This window comes from Amphiura filiformis, chromosome 6 (assembly GCF_039555335.1).
Source record: "Amphiura filiformis chromosome 6, Afil_fr2py, whole genome shotgun sequence".
NCBI lineage: Eukaryota > Metazoa > Echinodermata > Ophiuroidea > Amphilepidida > Amphiuridae > Amphiura > Amphiura filiformis.
This window is the reverse complement of record NC_092633.1, coordinates 65,273,633-65,298,791: the sequence shown is the minus strand read 5'-3', so window position 1 is coordinate 65,298,791 and position 25,159 is coordinate 65,273,633. Positions and strand designations below refer to the sequence as shown.

General features: G+C 36.5%; 2 protein-coding genes across 2 annotated transcripts in view; one reads left to right on the top strand and one right to left on the bottom strand.

Annotated features, from left to right (window-relative positions):
- The window catches only part of LOC140155836 (GRIP and coiled-coil domain-containing protein 1-like), a 30,226-nt gene extending 24,905 nt beyond the window's left edge, over positions 1–5,321 (top strand). Inside the window, exons 17-18 of the mRNA XM_072178824.1 lie at positions 761–890; positions 2,148–5,321. Coding sequence (XP_072034925.1) covers positions 761–890; positions 2,148–2,192 — 175 coding nt within the window. The 3' untranslated portion in view covers positions 2,193–5,321. The remainder of the gene's footprint in view (positions 1–760; positions 891–2,147) is intronic.
- Positions 5,322–11,003: 5,682 nt separating this feature from the next.
- LOC140155835 (uncharacterized) lies at positions 11,004–25,017 on the bottom strand. The gene is made up of 8 exons (XM_072178823.1): positions 24,894–25,017; positions 21,005–21,057; positions 20,082–20,217; positions 18,718–18,872; positions 15,005–15,316; positions 13,915–14,124; positions 13,406–13,600; positions 11,004–12,588 (listed from the first exon to the last, which is right to left on the bottom strand). The coding sequence occupies exons 1-8, from the start codon at positions 24,917–24,919 to the stop codon at positions 12,467–12,469; spliced, it is 1,209 nt and encodes a 402-aa protein (XP_072034924.1). The 5' UTR covers positions 24,920–25,017; the 3' UTR covers positions 11,004–12,466.
- Between the last annotated feature and the right edge of the window lie 142 nt (positions 25,018–25,159).

Sequence of the window (25,159 nt, the reverse complement as noted above, 5' to 3'; positions counted from 1 at the left end):
AGTGCTTAGTGAAGTTTGCATTATAATAAGAAGGGTCCCTTCCACTGTCCAGTTCCTATTATGGCAGCTTGCTATCTAAGGCTGGTCTGTTATCATATTCTGGCAAACTGTACCAAGGGAATCTTATGTGATATATGACATAATATTTGCCACTTGAATTTCATCAGGAACAAATGACACAACTAAGCACAGGATGTAATTGAAAAGAAACACATCTATCATCTTCATGTAAGCTGTACATGGCTGCCAGCAAGTGCTTGTTGTAAACTACCCAGAGCATCTATAGAAAAGTGATGGCCACCTGCAACCATAATCGTTATCCTAGCCCAAACATCTTATCCTAACCCAAATCATAAACCTAATCTCTTGGGTGGCAGTCTGGCAGATAATCTAAAGTCTTGCCAAATATTTAAAACTATACTCTGATCAGCTTGTAATAGGCGGGCCTCATAACATCGTGGATTGATATAGAATGGCGTACACACAGCTGGGCGCAGCATCTACGCGAACTGCGCTTTGCGTAATGCGTGAATGACGCACGCTTTTGTGAATTTATGTGTGCAGTAACAAAAACCGAATAATTCTCGCCTAATAAGAGCTGATCATAGTATAATACATTTCAGAAGAATCTGTCTTATTCCAGTGCTATCAGAAAAAAAACAAAGCATTTGAGGTGGCAAAGTCAAGTTCTAATTTTGTCTTATGTTTCACCTCTGAATCAGGTTTCAAGAATGTTATATTTTGCTTTGTTGTCTTTCAGATCCAGGGAAGGTACAAACCTTGAATACCTCAAGAATGTTGTCCTTTGTTATCTGCAAACAGAGAGTCATTCCAGTAAAGTACAGATGTTTAATGCTATAGCTGCAATACTCCAATTCACTCCAAGAGAGGTACGTATGCTCTTTACTATCTAGGATTGTTGTCCTTTGTTATCTGCAAACTGAGAGTCATTCCAGTAAAGTACAGATGTTTAATGCCATAGCTGCAATACTCCAATTCACTCCAAGAGAGGTACGTATGCTCTTTACTATCTAGGATTGTTGTCCTTTGTTATCTGCAAACTGAGAGTCATTCCAGTAAAGTACAGATGTTTAATGCCATAGCTGCAATACTCCAATTCACTCCAAGAGAGGTATGTAATGCTCTTTACTATTTAGGATTGTTATCTACAAACAGAGAGTCATTCCAGTAAAGTGCAGATGTTTAATGCCATAGCTGCAATACTCCAATTCACTCCAAGAGAGGTATGTAATGCTCTTTACTATTTAGGATTATTTTAAAAAGTACAAATTAGAAGAAATATCTTTTAAACTGGGTGTGTTCATTTGTTTTAAAGCAGTGATAAAATTAATCTAAAATGATTCAAATCCTGAACTGGTTTTGTGCAGACACCCTGAAAGCTGTGGGAAATCCTGATTAGACTGGATGTATTTCGATGCAAGAGCAGATTGTTCAATTACACGTATGGGAGGCTCTATGCTCTTGCAATGACACACACAAATTCTCACCAGACTCCTATGGACTATTATGGACCTATGAATGCAACTTTTAAAATGGCCTCTTTTTTACATAATGAACCATTGTGACCGAATGCAATGATGTGTGATGCTATAAATTGGTCCAGATGTGTACAACAAATAAGGCTACACATACCTGTTTACATTTTTACATGTCGTAAAACATTTTTTGATTGGTTTCAAAAATCGTCTGGGGAATTCACTCGGTCGGACATCCGGGAACATTGTCCCCTTCGTCCCCTTTGCACAAGCGCGCGCATAGCAACCAGCTCTAGAAAGGGGAACTGCACATGCGCACACTAGTTTTACAAGGCTATTTCCCCTTTGTGACGTCAGCCCGACCAAGAGAATGTATAAGTTGTGGGACCTATATATGTAAGCACCCAAATGATACAGGTGTTAATTTGCTAATATAAAGCTATAGTAGAGGGAAAAGTTAAGCCGGAAAGATATGGATGCCCAAGATGGCTGATATTTTTGGACATTAATCAGAAGTGGAAAACCTATTTTCTCAAGATTTTTGTATGTTTAATCTATCCAGATTGATTATTAGGCTATGATTTGGTAGGTGATCAGACCCCACTGATAATTATATATAAATGGAATATATTTGTTCTTTTTCCATCACAGAAAGATGTGGTTTTGAAGAAACAAATGGCAGGCTGGTGGAAATAACAGTGTTTCTACATGCAGATTGCGATGTGTTTTTAAATGGAGAAAAGTTTATCAACTTTCTTAAAGCCAATGCCAGTATGTATGTTCTTGTCATTGCAAGTAAGTAAAGTGCCTTTGACCGCATACAATGTGAGCTGATTGAGCATGGCTAGACAATCTAAGCTGGACCTACCCATGGAAAATACATGGTGAACACTCTAAATCTGACGTATAACAGTACTGCTGAGGATTTTATTGACAAGTGATATTGGATGCAACATTCTGGGTATAAGAAAGCAATGGTACAATATTTGAATTATGAAGGTGATGCTGATTATATACCTGTTTTTAACAACATGCAATGATCTACTGTAGATGTTTCTTTGAATGGAGCTATTTGGACAGTTTTAGGAAATTGGTAACAAATGAAACACAACAGTCTATAATGTAAAAAGAATAATGTCCATGTTCTTTGTGCCTCATAGTTAAATGAACAGACATAGGGTATTACATAATGTCCCACCTATTCCATATAGTTTCCATTCTAATGACAGTATTTAGACCACTGAGTGCCTTAATTTGTATCTTTATTACAATTTCTGATCACAAGTGAAATTTTGCAGTTGCTTTCTGCATGTGCTGGAGACAATTGTATTGCAGAAAAATCAAAGTTTACTCCACAGGATAAACCAAATTTGCATAAAATTGTATTCTTTGCACTGACATTGAGCAGATCATACTTTTTACTCTTCAGAGCCATATTTGTATTGTGGGTATAATTGAGTGTTGGTGTTGTACAAAATGCTGATTTGGGTTTACGTTGATTGTAGTACAAAGAGAGCTCATGTTCTTAATGTAATAGAGCTGTTCACTTTGGAATACAAGTCATTATGTGACATTGTATACCATAAAACCTCGTCTACAAGCATATAGAGTGTTTTTAACGAAAGCTAAATTAATACGAAACTGCCGCAATTATGCCAATGCAATAAATTGGATATACAATAATACTTGTTTGTATACGCTTGTTTGGGTAATTTATTTGCTCAAATTCCATGATATTATGAAGAGCGCATGGATTAATTAAGCTTTCACCAAAAACACTCTCTATGCTTGTAGACGAGGTTTTGCGATAGTAAGAAATCATGATGGTTAAGGAGACTTATTTTAATTTTGGGTTAATATTTTTGTGCAATGAGTGAAAGAGTTCTAAATAATTGTATGTCTTGGTGAACAGCTGAAATTGCCTCTTACTGCAAATTGTTATTATTGTAGTTTTCTACAAACATAAGATGTATGCATAAAGACAAGATAATTGCACATTTTGTCTGCATCTCAATGGATCTTGGTTTTTATAGCTCATAGGATGGGCATTTATTTCATAATCATGAGATTTAGACAAAAAGTACAGCTATTAGGTCAATTAAATTATTGTTGCCTGGCTCAGAGATAAATACAAAATTTTGTTGTTTTGTTTTTCAACAAATTTATCAAACAATCAATGGAAATGACATGGTTGTACAAAATCTTTGTCAAGAATACATTTTTGGCCTGTTTTCTGTCCAGTCTAGATTTCCCTATTATTTGGAAGAAGGCTATCACATTATGACATAGTGATGTTGTAGGAGGCATGTTGGTACTTCTTGTACATATCACTGAATAGAAGAGACCATATAATGAAGGACAGAGATAAAAAGAATTTATTGTGTCTGACGTCATCTGTCAATCAAACTCGAGCACAGTTTTTTTTACAAATGCCGATGATGACTTGTTGAACGCGGCGGTATAATCAGGCGCCTTATTGTTAATTTTGTACCTTCAAACCGGATACAAACCATCTCAAAAGTTAGGTCTTTATAGTAGGAAACTTTTTTTTGTGAAGGCACCATGTCAACAATGCCTAGAAATTGTGCTTTTTGCCTTGTAAAAAGTACATAATTTTTCGCCATTTTCTGCTATTCATGATCGGCACCAGATAAATCAGCCTTCCTTTTATGCGCTATTAACCTGTGTAAACCAGTGTAAACCTGTGTAAATTGACAGTGACATTAGATGTGATCAATTCTTTTTATCTCGGTCTTTCATTATAGCAATGCATTTGTACCAACAAGAATAGCATAGAATGTTTAATATGGAATTCCAGAGCGGAGTGACTATTTTCACTCTTACTAGTTGTATGAGATGTGAATGGATGATAAACACATCATGGGGGTATCTTAGTCACTGTACTCTTTGTCCCAAAGTAACTAGACCTCTGCATGTTGATAAAGTGAGTGACTACAGTTTATCCACACTGAAGTACAAAGTGACAATGCGCGCGTATACAGCGCGTTAGCAGTGCGTAGTGCTGTGTCTCTGCTGCAGGTATGCGCGTCTTCAAAGTCGGCACAATGTGTGCGTCTGCGTCTGTACTTTGTACTTCAGAGTAGACAGACTGTAGTGGCTGTATTCAATGTTTAAATATTTAATGCAGACTTGTTCAGATATATTTTTTGTTTTATGAACTTTACCAATTCTTCATTGTGGTATCTGGTTTGCCCATTTTATTGTAACTGGGAACATTCTGAAAATAATATGTGTTTTTGAGTTGGAGCCATAAGGCATATTGCTGATAGTGATCGAAAGGCAAAGTGATGCATGCTGGGGACAGAAAGGGTTATTATAACTTGTAAGAGACTTTGTTTCAGTAAACTAGATACAGAGTCAGAGATGAAAGCAATTCTAACTTGGAAATTGCATGATACGCATCATGTGCTTGCAGAATGGTAACTTAACTTATCATAACTTCTAACTAAAACTTCAATTTGCAGACAATTGATGCCATTTTTAAATGGCACAAAAAAGCTTTTGTTTGTGATAAGTTTTCATATTTTCATGTCAAACACACTGGTATGGTATGTTTTGCTATAAAATGCTGCTATAAAAGATTCTGTATTATAAGATGTACAAATCAACGAGTGAGTGCAATATAGTCGTATATTGTTAAAATATTGGTAAATTCACACAGCTATTTTACAAGTCTTAGAAGCAATTATTTAAATGTTAACTAAATAATTAAAAACCAATAAATGAGTAAATAAATTGAAACACAAACAACCTGCAAAATGACCAAAATGTTTGATACCATGATGGTTGACTATATTGCACTCACTCACCCTGCAAACTTAAAGGAAATAATGATGTGATGTGACCAAGCAAGACCAAGCAAGTCCTTTGTTACAGATTTCAAGAAGGCCCTATCTGCAATAGTTGCCCTTATAGACATTTGACCATTATATACTATACATCTGACAGCTATTACAGACAGGGATGTACTTGAACACCCGCCCAAATGCCAGGGGCGGGTAACTTTGCTGTCGGGCAGGTAAATTTTCAAAAGTGCCCGCTCTTCTGGCAGGTACGAAATTGAGGATGATACTGTAGTATCGCAACCCTCAGCTGAGCTATTCTTGGATGTCTTTTCCGAACTTTTCTAGACCACTTACTTTTTGGTGATTGTGTTCAGAAAGTCCAAAAAAGGGCAATATTTAGGGGGTTTATGTCCACTTTTTACCAAAAATTGGCATTAGCGCCTTTTTTTGTTCGAAAAGATCCACATTTTGGAAGTCTCTCCCAATAATTATGAGTACGGGCCTGATGATTCAAAGTGTGTGTGAATCGTTGTGGATAGTGAAATATCATATGAATAGGTTCCTTTTCCCATAGACACACAAAAATAATGCAAAGCAACACTGTCAGTAAGTTAGATGTTTGCAAATTGTGCTTCTTTAATATAACTATTGAGTGTGGCTCAGGCATGCACAATTTTTGTCGGGCTGGTAACTTTTACCTACCCGACTGGCTAGTGGTCAAAAAAGTTAGTGTACACCCCTGATTTCAGATGTGGTCTTCTTGCACTAACTTGTTGATATGTCCAAGAAAAGTGTTTTCAAACTTGTTTTCAATTGTCTACAGCATTAAAAATGATCCTATCATAGGAGCTTAGTCCAATATCATGGCAGTTTTTGGCATATTGTAGCCTATGAACATTATCAAATGAAAAACAAAATAGATATTGCCAGACCAACGACTCTGGATAGAGGTAGTCATTGTGACGTCAAAGCTGCCATCTTGTGGGTACAAGTGCCTTGTTGCTAAGATCACCGCGTTGACGCTTGACTGAAGAGGGGCATCATGTGCTGCGACCTCCGCATAATCGGGGGCATAATGTCTAACGCATGACATGCAGAACGGCAGTACCCACAAGATGGCGGATCCTGCAGAAAAGGCTGACAGCCTCTATTGTTCCATTGTGTTACAAATGCCAATAATTGAACAATTGATGATCTAGTCTGCAATCTCTGCATTTATAAAAAATTTAAATTATTTAAAAATGTCTTCTTGTTTGTATATAATTCAAATATTTATTTTTATATAATGAGAAACATAATTGCATGTATTATGTATTGTATATGATACCACAACAGTAAAAATTGAACCAAAGATCTGCTTGTATTGTAGCTTCTTCAAAGGAACTGGGATTGCCTGCTATTCAGGCTTAATACTATTTAGAAGAGGTATAAAACTATAAAAGTGTTTGTGAAGTCATGAACTGAATGCTTTTAAGCATTTATTGAGTCTCGCTGTGACTTAAATTTAATGATTGGCAAAATGCAATGTGCATGTGGGACACAGTTATTATATTGGAGTTAAAAATATTGTAAAGATTCACATTTTTTAAGTATTGGAATTGTTTTATTTTAGGTGATGCCTCCACAAGAAGATAATGGAGAGACATGTAGTGTAATGGGTCCAAATATTTTATGTTTCACAAATTATTTCTTTTAATTAAAACATGAAACTGAAATCAGTGTTTGTTTTTACTGCAAAGTCAAATTTGATGAAACAAGATTCCATTTTTTTAAATTGTTTTCTTTAATATTTCATGTGAAATCACTCCAGGTAGGGGTTTGGTTTAAATATAATTAAGGTGTTGTGTAAAGCCATAATGTATGATTATAAGTTACGATTATGAAATTGGTTATTTTTTTCCAAAACCTCATTTTTTTGGCATATTTGGTAATGTTCACACACATCCCAGTTTGTACCTAAATGGAATAGGCTAAATTTGTGTTTGTAGTTCAGCAGAGCAATAGAATTCCATGTTAAACAGCATGATTAGCCCACTTTACCTTGTTATTTTAACTTAAAATTGCAAGACACCCTTCCCAGCAGTTATTTCTAATATTATTTCAGCATTTTGGGTAAAGAATTCAAAACCAAATCAAAATTTGACGGAAATCATACATTATATGGCTTTAAGTGTACCATGTAAGATATAAAAACAATAATGGGAATAACAAGTTTCAACTTGATGATTGCTGTCTATTGTGTCCATGGCATTGGTGGAAACAGCCGTTTTTGGATATTTGGTAAATGACAAAAAAATTGAATTTGTGTAGCAGGTGGTAGACAGCTAAATTAAATTAATCCCACATTTCAATAATAACAGAAAGTACATGCACCATAAATATATAATGCACAAGAAAAGTTAATTAAACAAGCAGATAAATGAACCATCTGTGACATTGTGTTTTCTTAGTTCTTACAAGTGGTATGAATGTTTATCAATGGCTCAGCGGCAAAAAGGCGTACATGTCCATTTGGTATTGCTTTTAGTTGCCTGTGATGTGCACAAGTTCATTTTGTGCTGTCCACTCGTACAAGGTATGCATTGCTTTGAGTGAACTCTTGCATATTGCAGCCAATTGCATTGTACCATGGCAGCCAGTGGACATGTATCTTTCTCCGCTGAGGGATCAAAAAATGAAATGTAGCCCAAATGCCCAGGGTCCATGGTAGGGTGTATGAATAACTAAAGCCATGATATTTCCGTGTTACAAAATTTAAATTCTGTGTTACAAATAGGACGATTCTGTGATTTTCCGTTTTACATTATAAAGCACTGAAAAGTGCATACATTCCCATACAAGCATGTTTTTAAAAGTGTAATTTGTCTCATAATTATATGTACCTTTTTACTGTAGTCTCCCGCCAACATCCCCATTAAAATTAAGCATCATCAATTGTCTTGTGTGTACTTACGATAGCTGTATCGGACATGATCTTGCATCATAGGCCTAGAATAAATGCTAGAATGGATTGTTTAATGGTTGATTACTGCTAAATTATCACTTTTCTTTGGTTTTTTTTGCAAATCAACACAAAAGTTAGACATTTTACACAGATTTTCACTACTTTGTGGCATTTTCAAATTTCCGTGAGCAAACCCCGAATTCTGTGAATTTTTCTGTTTTTCCGTATCACGGAGAAATCATGGCTTTATGAATAACCAGGCGTTACCCCAACCGGAACTAGCTACGAGATCTTTGTCATCACCAGTGTCTGCCCCACAATACAAATGCAGTACTAGTACTGTATAAGTGGTAATTTTCGTGAGGGTTTTACTTTCATGATTAGAGCTCCAACCGCCAATACATGTATTTCCAGTATAGGGAAGGACGGGCCAATCGCAAAAATAATATTCGCGAAAATGTGTCTCTCACTCTTATTCGCGAAAATAACTATATGCGAAAATAACTATACGCGAAAATAACTATACGCGAAAATTACCACTTGTACAGTAATAGAGAGAGCTGATATTGAATATGAAATTTGCGTCCATGGGGGATCTCACTGGAGACCTCTCGCACCAAAGATGGACCTAAAAGACCACTGGACCATGTTGCTCATTCTACAGCTATGGAACATTTAGAGATGAACTCTGCTTCCAATGCTATGCTAAATGCTTAATTCTTAGTAGCACCAGCTTATTTCACATACTCTACTTAAAGTTTAGATAGTATAAAGAGATTGAAAGATGCAAATTAAAACACAAACGTAAAATGTTTGTCCAATTTTATTACAACATTTCTTTCCCTTGAGATCAGATGAGATGAGATGAGGTAAGAAGTAAGGTTACATATCGTTATGAATTTGGCAGGCAGCTGAATCCGTATTTGGTTTTTTTTAGCAAATTCATGTTACACATGAATTATTTTTGAATTGGCAAACAAGGGAGCAACACTTCAGATAATAGAAGGTAGCATATCAATTTTTTAAAGGTGATCAGTGTGATAGGTAAACAAAAGAGGGCAGCATGCAGGGTTAGCTAACAGTACAGCACCATTAAAGGTCCACAAACGTTGGCCTGGTCAACTGCCAGGTTTGTGCAGGAACTAAATACCAACGATTACTAAATGTTTATACTAGGATTTGGGCAGGTAACCCTGTCCTTATATATCACAATGTTCTTTTAGATGGTCAAGACCTTGGTGAGTTGGACACTTTTATTATCATGGATTATGTTATGCCATAAAATGCTGAGCTTGTGTAACATTTTATGAATAAATCCAGATGTGCTGTTAACCCTTTAAGAAATTGATATACTGCTCTCTGTAGCTAAAGTGTTCATCACTAATTCAAAAGTAATTCATGTATAACATGAATTTACCAAAAGACTAATATGGATAAGGCTGTCTGCCAAATTCGTAATGATATCAAACAAGCTTACATTCCAAGTACACTTGAGAATTTTGGATGTTTTTTATTTTTATTTGGCACACCCTACAAATGCTATGTGCATATACAGGGTTCAAAAGAAATAACTCCCCCCATAAAATTACAAAATATTTCTTTGCATAACTTGACAAACATTTGGTTGATTTGAAAAATTTAAAAACCTGTGAATAGAGGAAACTTTTTGCTACCCTCCCAATTTTCTTCTTTTTGAAAATCATTTTTTGTTGGTCAAAAATTATCACATTTTCCAAAAATGATGCTTTCAGAAAAAGTTGCACTTTTCAACATCCTATACATGTAATGTACAAAAGCGTTCTCGATATCAATGTGATCAATGTAAATTTTTAGTTAATTGGTCTTAAATTTTATGTATCCGATTACTCAGTCACCCATGCAATCATCTTTCGATATAAAACAATGATTCATTGACATGAATTTCGACATGAATGGGGTTTTCAGTCGGTGTTTCAAAAATGGTAAAATCACTATAGGAGTAAAAATAAGGTTTGCAGTGTGATGCTTATTTCTTTCGCTGACTAGAAGAGATGAAAAATTTACTTGCAAATTGTAGACTGAAACAGTTACAAAGATCTATAGCAACGGCTCACTTGAATAAAGGCGTACATGACAACGAAGAAATGGCCAACAAAGATTGGAGGTTGGAAGTCAGCATTCAGCCAATTAACTGCATACAGCCAATCTCTTGTGGCCACATCATGAGTTTTACACCTTTATCCAAGAAAGCCACCATTTTAAATCAAAATGCAAGATGCTTCAATTGACCCAATACAGGTAAATGTTCAACCTTTTGGTCAAATTTATGCTTGGAGAGCTCATTTCTCCTTCCTAGTGATTTTATCATTTTGAAACAACAGCTGAGTAAAAACTTCAAAGAAAATATCATTTTACGCCGAAATTAAGTTCAACAAATCTTTGGTTTGCACTGAATGATGGTTGCATGGGTGCCTGGAGGATCGGAGACAGAAAGTTAAAGGAACAAACCAAGATTTAAATCAACCTTAACATCGAGAACGTTTTGTACATAATGTGGTAAAGTGCAACTTTTTCTGAAAGCATCATTTTTGGAAAATGTGATTATTTTTGACCAAAAATATTGTTTTTGGAAATGCAACAACTTTGGGAGGGTTGAAAAACGATTCCTCTATATTCACAGCTTTTTGAATTTTTTAAATCAACAAAATATATGTCAAGTTATGCAAAGAAATGTTTTGTAATTTTAAGGGGGGAGTTATTTCTTTTGAACCCTATATTAGACCATGCAGCTGATATTTTTACATTATTTACATATTAAAATCATATCCTTCATTTGTATGAAATAAATATACATGTATGACAATTTTCAGAAGAACATGAATCTCTTGTTCCATATACCTGAGCATAAAATGCCAGGCCATAGTGTAGGTTGTAACTAATACCAACATATAGCTTTCTATTCAAGCAATTAATGGAGCCAACCACCAATAAAGTGAACTGACACATACCGGGTATCTTTATAAATAAGATATATATATAATGCCTTATGTTCATATGATTTATGAATGGATCGAAATTTGGCTGGCAGTAATGCAAGCTGGGCTGGATTTCCCTAGCATCGTAAGTTCCCTAGCACATCACTCCAAACCCATTATAACTCTATAGGATTTTTATGTTAGAATCACAATGGGGTTTGACTTACAATGGGTTAGAGATCTTACAATGCATCAAATTAATCCAACCAGGTGTATGTTGGTATGCAGAAATACATATAATTTTTATATGGCTGGCTGGTCATAAATGCTTAAAACGGTCTCGTCTCAAGTTGAGAGCTGAGTGGAGAGCTATCAGTGCGTTTACATGGTTGTGCCACTAGTGTACAGATAAATCGCCCTTCTATGTGTGTGTATGACCCCCACAGGGTTAGGTTAGCATGCTATCCGAAATCGCTACTGCGAAATTCAACATGGCGTTACACTCAAATTGAGACGAGACACATACCATGAGTTTTATGTTCCAGTTATGTCTTGCATGTTCCCGGTCTGGGAGTGCAATGTCTCAAGCTTCATATGATCTTCAGGACTTTCCAATGAAATATCTGGATGTTTAAATATTTAGAAATGTGGCTTGAACAGGCTTAAGGATTCAGGTAGTTGACAACAAGCTAAATGTGGTAACAACTTCGTTTCTTGAGAATTACGATCTATGTGTAGGACATTTACTTTCTAAAATAGAACCAGATACTCTACCAACATGCTGTGCAAAAATCAATAATAAAAGTGTGCATAATTTAGCCTAAGAGCTGACTGACTGCAAAATGGAGTATTGTGCCGTAACAGTCACTTTCTGGTTTCTGCGTTGTACATATTAAACACCATTTTACAAAAATGGCTACAAATAAAAAATGCACCTTAATTATTTCATGAAATTTGAACATAATGTTTTTCAAACATACAGCTAATAATAGTCATCAAGCAAGGATCTTCCTTTGATTTATAAAATGTCCTCTCTGAATCCATCCTCTCTGAGTCCAAGGTTCGTAATGGTCCTACCATGCAATAAGCCTTTGAACAAAAAGGAGGGATCATAACAAGCTCAACTTTCCAAGATTCTGTTTTGTAACATTTCTGACATCCCGAGGAAGAGGTTGAATCAACAGTGCTGACAGACTGAAGAAGCCATTCAAATCCATAAGATGCTTTGTGGTTTTGTGTATTAGGAATTAGTTCTGGTATATGTTCTCATGGTAATTTAACATTAGCATGAAGAGGTCTGACTCTAGCATATCTTGATAGTCCAAGTCTGAGTGGCTGGGATGGAGAGACTAACTTGACACCTCCAAGGGGGTTATTTGCATTAGAACCTGCAGAAAGTAAAGAAATGATAAAATTTAATAATAGGTTATTTTGTTGTTATTTAATCCCCTTGGCTGTAGCCAAAAAGAGGGAATATTGTATTCCCTGTATCCCAGGATTATTTTGGTATACTGATAGGGTAGCCAACTTCGATCCAAAAATGTGAGACCAGCGCTCCAGATGTCTTGTATAGGGTCTCAAATTCAAGTATCAAACAGGCCAATAGGGTATCTTCGCACTCAAAAGACTGTCATGTCCATTTGCCCATGAGATTTTATATTATTAAACAAAATAAAAATCATCTGAGAGATTGTTTTCTTCAGATTTGACAGTTCTATCCATGTGCATATTCCACCTTTGATATCAAAGTGTACCAAAGCAATAAATACTGCAAGGTCTCACATCATATTATTGTTAATCAGAGCTGGTCTCTGATATGTATCATTTTACCTGTTTTTGGTTGTATAGGATCACTTTTGAAAACCGTGGAACTCACTTGGTTACCAAACTTGTACAGGTCCCCACCAAAATGTCTGTCTATGTAGTGTGTATGTCAGTAACTGATTGTGGTATGTTGTACAGTACAAGTATGGGTTTGTCCAATATAGATCCTCACTGTTTTATTACTGATCCCATAATACACAGCTCTGTTGCCTATTGCTTTTCAACAGGTCATGTGAAAGTTGATATTTTGGTTATAGATTTTATTCAGGGTGTTCTCCAATCAGTATTAAATCCTCACAGTGAAGTTATTAGAACAAATCTGTAAAACACCTGCATCAGGTCATTTAAATCAGGGCCTTTTCTCTCCTATTCAATACTTACTTGGTGGAGAACACCAGCTGGGTTTCCTGATTGATGATTGGCTACTGCTAATTATTGATTGTTGTGATTTCTTATCTCCAGTAATTGCCTTTGACATTGCTGGTGGAGTGAAGCCTTTGACAGGTCCTTTGTGCTGAGGTCTCCTTGCAATAGGAGTTGCTGGAGAGAGCACAGAGGTTTTTGGACCATTTAAAGCTGGAAATACAAGTTAAAAATCAAATTATGAATGCAACAGCTTGAATAAGACAATAATATCTGAACTTGTAAAAAAGGAAATTGAATAAGTGATAAATCCAAGCTTGTTATATATATCTATGTGAAACTCATTCATTGTATAGAAAAAAATACAACAGGATTTCATTAGTATTATGGAAAATGTCAAATCCATTTTAGCGTAGTCCTCGCATAATACACATGTGACGTAAAGATCGTTCATCATACCTTATGCAAAATAATTGACTATAATTAGTGCACCTATCCATGGATCTGTTACCACAAGTATTACTTACCAGCAGTATTTGTTTTCCCCCTGGGTTTGGCTTTACTATTGGTTCCTTCTTTTTTGCTTCTTGATTTGGGACTTTTCTTTTGTGCAGCAGGTTTTGGACTCTTTCCTTTCTTCTTTTTCTTGCTTCTAGAGCCTTCAAAATCACTGTCTGCATCACCTGCGTCATAGTCATCATCACTGTCTGAGGCATCACAATCATTTCCTGGCTCATCTGGTAGAGAAGAAATTCTCAAGATTAATTGATATAATTTAATATGCAAAAGTTATGTTCTTACCATTCAAAGATCATTGCAGTTTTGATACATGAGCAATGGTTAGATATCCTGTTATTAATAAAAAATTTGGATACATTAGGTTTAATATACAAATTGATTAGGCGAGTCCAATATATTTCATTTGAAAAAAATCCTTCCAATTTTAACATTAATATTTTTTTAGAATAACCTTCCCGATTATGTAAATGATGCTACTGTCCAAGTGGTGAAATAGTTGGTCAGTTTGACAAGATTCTGATAACTGAATGATTGTATTTCCAGTTTGATGATGTGATAGGCAGACTTAAAGAATAACTGCTGTACCCGAAGAGTAGAAATAGAATTTATATTTTAGGTTTACATTTCACATTTCAGGGTCAGCAATGGGTTACAATTCAGAGATAAGGTTAGAGTTAGGATTATGGTTTGGGATCACTACTCCAGAAAAGTCTAATAAACTATGGCTGTATGACCGACCCACTCTTCTCAAATTCTTGGTTGGTATAGATCTAATGTTCTACATTGGAAAGTCCAAAAGCCATTAAGAAGGAACTGCTGAGTCACTTCAAGTAATATCTGTTTGCACTGGACACTGTATACAATCCAACTCATTTTATTCCACAGATGGTATAATCTATAAGACCACAATCAGACATCAATTCAATAGCTATATTGTTTTGCAGGTGATGGTATAATGATAAATGACTCCAGTTAATCTAATAGTGAAAAGGGTCAGGAAATAAGGTATAGTGAGAAAAACATAACAGACAGAGCTAGGAAGATAAATGCCTTAATTTGTATGCTAGTATGTGAAGGTTTTGTTTTGATTACACTTACCAGCCTTAAATTCCTCATCACCATCATCTTCTTCCTCAGGTTCATCACTCATCATCTCTCGTTGCTTAGCAACAGCTGCTGATGCTGCCTTTCTCTTCCTCCTGCCACCTGTCTCCACATCACTACCTTCTATTGTTTCTATTAATGTGATGGGATCATCTTCATCACTAGTTATTTTAGGTGGTGATTTCTTAGAGAGTTTATTGTCCTTATCAGAAACATTTTCTTTATTATCATTGTTTGTGTCATGTGTTTCTGTTTCGGGCCTCAGGGGATTTGGTTGTGGAAGGTCTTCAACATCTTGTGTGACATCTGAAACAGAGATGTTTTAGGTTATGGTTAATGATCAAATGTTTTAGGTTATGGTTAATGATCAAATATTTTTGGTAAAGAAACTGCACACAAAATGTATTGTTACACTTAAAATCAAAGACACAATTTCTTGATGAAATCACAGGGCTCATACTTGTTTACCAGTGTGCAGCCTTTCCCCAGCCAAGCCGCTTAAGCTCCCATTGAATGTGGGATTCTCCAGTCAAGCTAGGGAAAGCTGATGGTATTGGCCCTAAATGAGGAAATCAATGAGCAATTTACATAACAAAAGGTACAATTTCAAAAAAGGCAAATCCTGCTATTTGCTATATTCTGTAAAAGTAGAAATTTTCGCGAGGTTTTTATTTTCGCGAATTTCGCGAATAATTCCACAACCGCGAAAATAAAAACTCGCGAAAAATAATGGACTTCCAAGAAATGCGAAAGTGTGCCGTACCAATATTGAGACATTGCGTGTTCACCCTAAATAGGCCCCCAGTAATCAGGTCAGTCGCTCGTGCTTTATAATATTATAATTAGGTCACACAGTCATTGACACGCTGGCATTGTTTCACACGTGTTGATCTGTTTACTTGAATTCTGCCTAGTATAGTTTTATAATATTATAATCACAATTTTAGTTATTTTACAATCACTGTTTGGATTCTCGGGACTTTAAAACATGGATAAATATATTAATCGCTGGCGATCAAGTGCAAAGTTACCTAATCCTGATGATAACAGCCATGGGCTAGAAGCAAGAGAAGTGCGAGCAGCGAATGAGGCAGTGGCTACTTGTAGCAGTAGTGCTACTAGCACTGACAAAAATCCAGCTCCAGGGACTGCTACGGGGAAGAGGCGCGGTATGTACGGCGTGTATACACCAGAACTCAGGGCCAAGATCGGTCGATACGCCGCTCAAAATTCCGTGGCCGCGTGTAAAAGAAAGTATGATAAGGAGCTCCAAAAGACCCTAAATGAAAGTACAATAAGGGGTATGAAGTCGGCATACTTGAAACAGTTGGAATCTGGAGGGGAAGTAGTAGTGGCATCTCTTCCAGGACAGATGAGAGGTAGACCGTTGCTTATCGGTAAAACATACGACGACAAAGTAAAGGCCTATGTGGACGCTCTTCGAGAAATGGTGGGTGTGTCAACTCGAAAGTTGTAGTTGCTGCTGCTTCTGGATTATTGAAGACTGCAAAACCTCCCATCTTGGTTGAACACGGAGGCACTGTTAATCTCGACAAGACATGGGCAAAGTCGATCCTGACCCGAATGGGGTACACCAAGCGCAAAGGAACAAAAGGGGTGAAAACCCGTCCAGAAGATATGGATATAATCAGCGGAAAGTTTCACCGCAGAATCGGAAGAAGAGTGCGCAAATATGACATCCCAGATGAGCTTATAATTAACTGGGATCAGACGGGTGTACACGTAGTCCCCGTATCAAGTTGGACAATGAATTTACGCGGAGAGAAGCAAGTTCCAATCAAGGGAAGTGACGACAAGTGACAATATACTTGCTTGCTTGCATGTACCCTCAGCGGGGAGCTTCTTCCCCCTCAAGTTATCTATCCAGGCAAGACTGATCAGTGTCATCCCCGTGATGTAGACTGGCCACAAGATTGGGATATAACCCACACGGAAAGCCATTGGAGTAACAGTCAAAGCATGATTAGATACATAGACAATGTCATTGTGCCATATGTTGAAAGAACAAAACAAGATCTTGGCCTACCCAACGCACGCCCATTGCTCATCTTTGACGTCTTCCGTGCTCACACCACTGATGAAGTACGAGAGAAGCTGAAAGATATAGGGGCCCTATTTGTCTATGTGCCAGCGGCCTGTACTGATGAGTTACAGCCTCTCGATGCTACCGTAAATGCTCAGTATAAACTTGAACTTAAGGCGCAGTTTTCCCATTGGTACGCTGAGCAGGTAGCACAGGCTATGGATGATGGGCTATCAATGGATGATATAGCCAAATCAGTTGATTTGCGCACATCTTCAATCAAGCCAGTCCACGCGCAATGGCTTCTGCGGGTGCACGATTTGGTTCGCCACAACAAAGACCTCATTTGCAAGGGATTCGTTGAGACCGGAATCATGAAGGCGGTTGCCGATGCCCGCATGGATCCAGTACCCTCCTTGGAGGACAGTGATGGAGAGGGAGAGTGGGAGGAGGAGGAAGTGCAGGAGTTTGTAGCCATTTAAACACTGCAACAGCAGGACATTTTGAATTGTATATGCGTTGAACGTAGAATAGAAAATTGCATGTTGAACACTGGATAGGAGAACAATTAGCGGACTCCAAAAAATGTATATGCGTTGAACTTTTGAGATACCAAGTATTATGAATTATTGAGATATTTTGATGGTATGAATTTCCATCAAATAGTTTCTTTTGAGCACTTCTGCAAGTTTTTAAATGTCATGATATGGATCAAGGACTGAATTTCCCGGGATATTTACACAAGAATAAACAAGACAGGAACAACGGGTAAGTTAGAAAATTATTTTACTCATTTCATTGTCAATTTTATACTACATTGTCGCCAATATTTACACCTACCGGCAAGCTTTAGTACAAATTTATACATGCTGCATAGTGATACTAACTCGTGTTATACTTGTCTACTGCTTTGCATTGCAAAAAGCACGTGCCTGCAAGCGATCATGTACCATCATAGATCGTTATAAAACCATGATTTATAGTGAACAACAGCTGATGTGTAGTAGTCTTCATCGAGTATTACGATGTTTAACATGTTCCTGCTCTCATTTGTTGTTTTTGGAGTGATGAATGGGTGAATCTAAAAATACTTTTTGTTCACAAATTTTGAAAATCGCGAAAATAAAAACTCGCGAAATGTCTGTTTTTACCAAATTCGCGAAAATATCTTCTCGCGAAAATATTGACTTTTACAGTACTCCAAAGCGTTTTGTACCCTTTTCCCACCCCATTTCAAATGGGCTTGGCTGCATGATAGTTAATGAGGCTGTGTGCTATATTCATCATAGCATGTTGGAAGGAAAAGCAGATGGAAATGTTGTCATTTCTAAGTTGGAATGGATACAAATTGAAAGCATTCTATCTCATTGAACTCTTACCTTCTTTTTTAGCATATTTTTTGTCTCATTCCATAAAAATTCAAACATTTTTAATTTTATATGACACATTTCAGTTGAGTACACTTCACACATTTGAACCATTCCAGTTGAAATCCATACACCCATATGGAAGACATGATCTTCCACACGGGGGTGTGAATTTCAAATCGGGTTACCTGAATAAGTGACTCCATTTGAAATCATGTACTTCAACATCAACTGAAATAGCCCTTTGCACCTGAACTCATTTTAATTACAATTAGTTACTACATGTATATCCATACCTGTTGAATGAACAACTGCAGCAATCTCTTTCTGTTTCTTCCCCATGTATTGAATGTCTTCATTCTCAGATTGTGTTGAATTCTGGGATTCCTGCCTTGATATCTGAAGGGCTAACTCAAGGTCACGGTCAAATAACTTGTCATCTAGTGGAGGCCTTCAATATGTAAACAAAGTAATAACAAAATCTCATAAATGACTCTGGCTTGGTACATGTAGGTCATATCAAACTTATTTCACTTGTCAGTTTTATAGTTAGGGTTTTGTAACAAATATAATAATGTAAAAGAAATTACAGAAATCTGGGTTGTTTTGCTCTTCAAGACATGAATTTGGTGACTTCATGAGCTAAAGTAGCTTTTTTTGCATACTACACAATTTCAACTTTTCACTTCATGGACTAAATTTAGATTAATTAAACTAGTAATTTTGTTCAACAACACAATAGTGTGACATGTAGAAATTGTGAGTTTTGTATAAACCAAAATTTTGCCACTTTAATGACAAAATGAATGAAATAGTATAATAAACATACTAAAGCAAAGCTAACTTGTACAGGAATTAAATGTTGCATTACACACGACACTCAGACAGGGTCTAATTCTGCATAAAACCGGGCAACGTTATTTCTATAGATCTGCTGCGCATTCAAATTGCATTGTATTGCATCGTAATTTCATTTGTGTCTATGCTAATTATGTTTACACAACATGAACTCACGTGTTTTCAAGCAAATTCGGTGATAATAGGTGATCAAAAGCGATCGGAATGTTACAAAAGTACAGATCGCATTCAGCTTACTTCATATGAGATGATCTTTGGAAAAATACGGCATAATTTGTCTTGGTGTTTGCGGAATGCCATGCAGTAAAATATTTTACGTTATGGCAATTCATGATTGACAACTAACAATCGGCGTGTCCTTCAGATCCTCCACTGTCAATTTCTTATCCACTCACTAATCCTCACAACAGCTTTGTGTTGATTACGTAATGTGTGGAGGCAAATTGCAATAAGTACAATGAAATAATGAGTAGGGCGGGCTCCGAGGCGGTTTCTTCTTCATCTTACGTAACAGTATTGTTCTCCAAAAAACCCGGAAGCTTGTCGTTTGGAGCTCTAGCTGAAATACAGCAAGATAATGTAAGATAGTAAATGTAAACCTGTATTTTAGCTAGAGTATCTCGAGCTAACGACACTACAGTTGTATGACTTCCATCTGGTAGTACCTCCAGACTTCATCAGGCATCAAATTCTTTTCATCTTTTCACCTTTGCTCTCGAGAACATAATCTACTGGATGCCTTATTTACATTGTTACATTGTACACCAGTGACCAGTACATGATAATAGTCATAATACAGTACCTTTCTTTCCTTTTGTTGCTTTTACTGTTGGAATCTGTTACATTTTTCTCTTTTGGCTTTTTCTCTATTTTCTTGACTGTTTTAAGCTTCTCCTTCTTCTGCTTTTTAGCTGGTGGTGTTGGGTCAGCAAAGTCCTCTAAAATATCAAGAATGCAATCAAAACTAATTTTTGATTACTAGTTATTAGATTTTATTACAAAAACTTAACTGCCAAACATTTCAAGTTTTAGTATCAACAGCCAGTTTAAGAGGAAACAACTACCTAAAATCAGGGTTAACACTTTTCCTAAGTTTACCTCTAAATCATTTATTTAATCATAACAAATTTATTTATAACATTCGGCCGAAGCCAGGCTAATTCCCAATAGTGCTCAGAGGCTACTAATGATGGGACAGGGATATGGGAAGAGGTCCGATTTTAGATGCAGGAGGAAAACCGGAGCACCCGGAGAAAAACCTGCGAGGACGAGCATGGATCGGCAACCAAACTCACATGTGGCACCGCGGGGAATTGACTCCGGCCACAGTGGTGAGAAGCGAGTGAGAAAACCACTACACTAACCCGCCCTCCCTTCATTCTGGCAAGGGTTGGGCAGATGCTGATGTTAAATGGAAACATATTGCAGTGCTTAGGCTATTAAATAAGAGGATCCTATTGCACCACAATTGTCCACAAAGCATCTATGGTATAGCGCGGGCTCCCATCAAACACATACAAGTGAAACATGCAATATTAATATTGACCATATTTAACATGATTTATTGATATGATTTCAGATGTCAACGGTCAGGCGCAGTAAGGGTGGCACGACAATGTATGTGTTCAATGGGAGCCCATGCTATTGCCGCTATACAATCCAGTGTTATACAGTCAATGAAAATAATTTGTATTCTTCGTTTATTTTTGTTTTGTTTGCACTTACCATCACTGTCACCATTGCCTCCATATGTAGAATAGTCAATACTCTTCCGTGAGCTGAAAAAACAACAATTATGCATTAAAGTCACATAATGACATAACAATAAATAGTCTACATGCATGTCATCATCACATCAGCACCTCATTTGCCAATCAAGCTGTGTACCATTGCATGATCTAGGCATGACCTAAATCCAAGAATGTAGGTAGGCAAACCTTACTTAAAACATATCTGTTAGTCAGCCAAACATTATACTGTACATGTATATAATTTTTACATAAAAAAATTAAACAAGATGGTTCTCGAAGTCGAACCACAAGTCTTGCCTGCTTTCGTGACGCCTGCTTCCGCGATTGCTTTTGGTAAAAGAAGTACAAAAATAGGGATAGTGGTCTCAAATAGGGCATTCCGAAGATATCTCGAAAGTTAATTGTTTTCTTTATGGTTAATTCTTCTTTGATTTCTTTCAGCTCTTTTTAAATTGCTAATAATATCCACATAGTTTGTGGTTTCCCTCTTGGTCATTTTACGTGTTGTTCGTATTCTTGAGACTAAGAGGTGTCCTAACCAAAGGAGCCGCCCCTTCTTGATTTATTTACTCCCACTTTGATGATATACATATTTACTTATTTTCCTTGGCCTTTATATAATATGATTTTAGCAAAGCAAAATTAGCAAATCACTAGCGGGACACCCGCGCTACGCGCGGGTCCCCGCTAGGTGAGTAAATGGGAGCGTTCACTAAAGCGGGAGGAATTACTGAACAGGTAGAATCATTGAAAAGGTAAATTTCATTTATCTGAGTCTGACCCTCGTTAAGCCTAAGTTTCCATTTTAGTTTCTTTCTTTCTTTTTAGTTTCTTCTACATGGGCCAATTTTGTTCCATTTTTTAAAAACATTTTGCTGCTAAGCTTGCAAATTTCCGTTACCATGTTTTTTATTTACTCAATCCCGTTCCCATTATTTTCTAAATCTGTCCTTTCTTACATGTCCCTGTTGACTTCATTTTTTATTTGCTGCTTAGCTTGTGATTTCCCGTTTTCATGTTATTTATTTAGTTCTGTCCTCAGTTTAATAGCTTTTTTTATTTAAATCATCTAATTTTATTAGATTTTATTATTCTTTCCTTCTTTAGCCTATTTTATTCCCGCTTTCATTTTCTTACTGTGACTAACTATAGGCTAACCCACATACTCGTAGGCCTACCTGTTTGTCCTCATTTTGTTTTCTTTTTTAATTACAGTAGGCCTACCTCTTCATGTTGTTTGTACTTTTCACATCTTTTCCCGTATTTATTACGCCTACGGTCGGTCGTTCACCCGTATTATCATTCATTGCGCGACTCTGCGTCGTTTACGCCAGCGACATGGCGTAGTGCTTGCGGTACCCAAGGCTATCGCTATCGCTGCGCTTATCGCTGCGCTTATCGCTGCGCTATCGCTAGCTTGTGCGAGCGGCTTGGTGAGATTAGATACGCCCGTCGACGCGCACGGGCTAGCTTAACAACTGACTCCCTTTTTTGTTTACCCAGCATAGCAACGGATCACATTTTCACTGATTTTGAGGCCAATTCTTGACCGCTTTTCAACCAAATAAAGTTTAAACACGTTCCCGTATATTCATCGATCTCCCGTATGAATTTGGCGACATTTGGATCGAAACTGACGAAGCCTTTATGTGCATACATAGATACATACATACATAGATACAACATTTCCCTATTTATAGTAAGATACACAGAGTTAGGCTGCATTATCATATTGATATTCACCTCATTTTTTTAATCTTCTAAAGCGATGAAAGTCTAAAAATGAGAAAAACAGCCTAAAATATACTTGGTGCTGAACCAAGTTTGTTTTGAAAAAGACTTCAATAATCAAGTCGGGCCCGGCTCTTACTCAGCATGCTCAGCAACAACGGATGGAGATTGACAAGCGAATCAAGCCTGCCGATACGTCTTTTGTTATTATAACACTTCTCATGAATATTAATTATATAATGTAAAACATTATATTAAATAGAGCCCAACGGGAATTTAATTTTAGTTTAATATGAATAACCAACATGGTTTCACTAAAGCCTACTAGGCCTATGTTTTTTTTAATAAATAAAAATAAACATTAAAAATAAATAAACGAGTTTTATAATAACAAAAACAACTATATGTCCAATTTATAATATGCAGACTTTAAGAAAATATGTATTTAGGCAAGACACAAAGTACACAGTATTTACTATTAAACAAATAAAACTAGCAGTCAATAGAAGCACATGACATGGTTCTACGTGACAGCTTTTTAATCCCTATAGATTCACGTTACGTGAATCACGCTATTGTGGACCATCCTTCTGATACTTGCGTGTTTGGACAAGCGGAACGGTCTTTTGTCTACCTCTCTGTTTGTAAACAAACCAGGAGGTCGAAATCGTCCTCCTCGCCGAATACGAAAGTCAGCGTAATAGTACGGCAATAAAGTTGCTTTTTTTATTACTTCCATGGTCGGGGTACGCACTGGTTAATTGCGATCGCGTAAAAGTGACGTCAAGGTCGCCTACTACGCGCCGAACAGACAACCAATGGTAGACATGTCCACATTGCTTATTATAGAGGGCGACATTCAATCCAAAAAGTTGTGTCCACAGTAGCTCACAGTCAATGGCTTAACTGTGTAATCCCCATAGGAAATACAAAATTTGAAATTTGGACACCAGAAACTTGACGACGTAGTCTAAAAAGTGCTGGTACTTTATCCTTGATACAGAAGTCAGCATGCAGTGAAAGTTAGATTTCATAAAATAAAATCGCCTTTGTGTAAAATGGATCATCGTGGTAAAAAATGATGCATTACATGCTTTTTTGTACAGTAAGTCAGTGTAAGGCCAATGGAACTCGATTATTAGTTTCCGATTGGATGTTTAAAAAAAATGACGAGGTCGCTATTTCATTATTCATTATTCGGTCTCTTTTCATTATCCATTATGTCAACAAAATCAATGATTTTATGAACAGCTTTCTCCAAATTTAGGTACCCCACCAGTACCAAAGTATATATTGTTGATGAAAGACCATCTCAAAACAGGTATTAATGCTTAGATCATCTTTACAGACATTTTGCAACAGATTGAGAAAAGATTTGAATTTTTTTTCATAAAAATGAAAAGAAATTAGCAATTTTTGTAATCACTAGAAACATGATGAGGTAATCCTTAAATTTCCATTATTTCCTACATCCTCTACCCCTACAACTAAGAAAAAGTGCTGATTATGATCAGCAGGGGATGTTAGACATTTTGAGAGTTTCAATTTTGATTATTTCCATTTCAAAGTTCAGATAATTGACTTTTTTATGAAAATAATGAAAGTTTTGGTCAAATTGAAAAAGTGATGCGGGCGGTCAATAGGAAACTAACAATCGAGTTCCATTAGCCTAAGGCATTGTCAATGATGGGCGCAGAAAGTGCATTTTTTAAAAACAGACATTTGCCCATAACTTCGCTAATTTTTGACCTACAGACATGGTTGACCCCTCATTTTTTAAGTTAAATAATCACCTTTTTAAACAAAATAATTTCAATGTGAAATATCCTACTTGAAAATTTTGTGAACATGCCTACCAATGGGTCAACCAACTTGTTGTCAAGTCATGCAAGTGCGTTGATAAGCCAATCAGCGTGATTGCTTATTTTTTCTGTGTGTACGCTTGCCGCACAGCTCGGACCACGGAAGTTTAAAAAAAATAACTTTAGTTCTGTAATGAAGAAATAGAATTTACTGAATTTATAGCATGATTAGAATAATAAAAATAAAATGAGGAAGCTTAACTTGTTCAAGTCGTGAATAAGATGTGCATACAATTGGCGCCACCATATATATATTCATTGTTTACTTACCGCCCAGACCGACGAGAATCGGACATTCTGTTCACATGAAAAGGGGCCTTTTTTGTTTAAAAAATCAGCCAAGAAAAATCAAAACATTGAAAAATTGCGCGACCACTAACTTGAGGTCAAAGGGTATCAGTGATTCTAGTTCGAAATATTGAGGGATTTCAGATTTACATAAAAACTGTGATAGACCTCAACCTTTTATTTGCTTTTGTATACGTATTAAAATATTTCTGACATTTTTAAAGATGGAATTAAATAATGGGGAAGTT

Coding starts and splice junctions, on each gene's coding strand:
- LOC140155835 (XM_072178823.1), bottom strand. CDS start 24,919: ATGTCCGATTCTCGTCGGTCTGGGCG. Junction 20,218..21,004: donor AGGCAATGGTGACAGTGATG/GTAAGTGCAAAC, acceptor TTGATATTTTAG/AGGACTTTGCTGACCCAACA. Junction 12,589..13,405: donor CAGCTGGTGTTCTCCACCAA/GTAAGTATTGAA, acceptor TACTTTCTGCAG/GTTCTAATGCAAATAACCCC.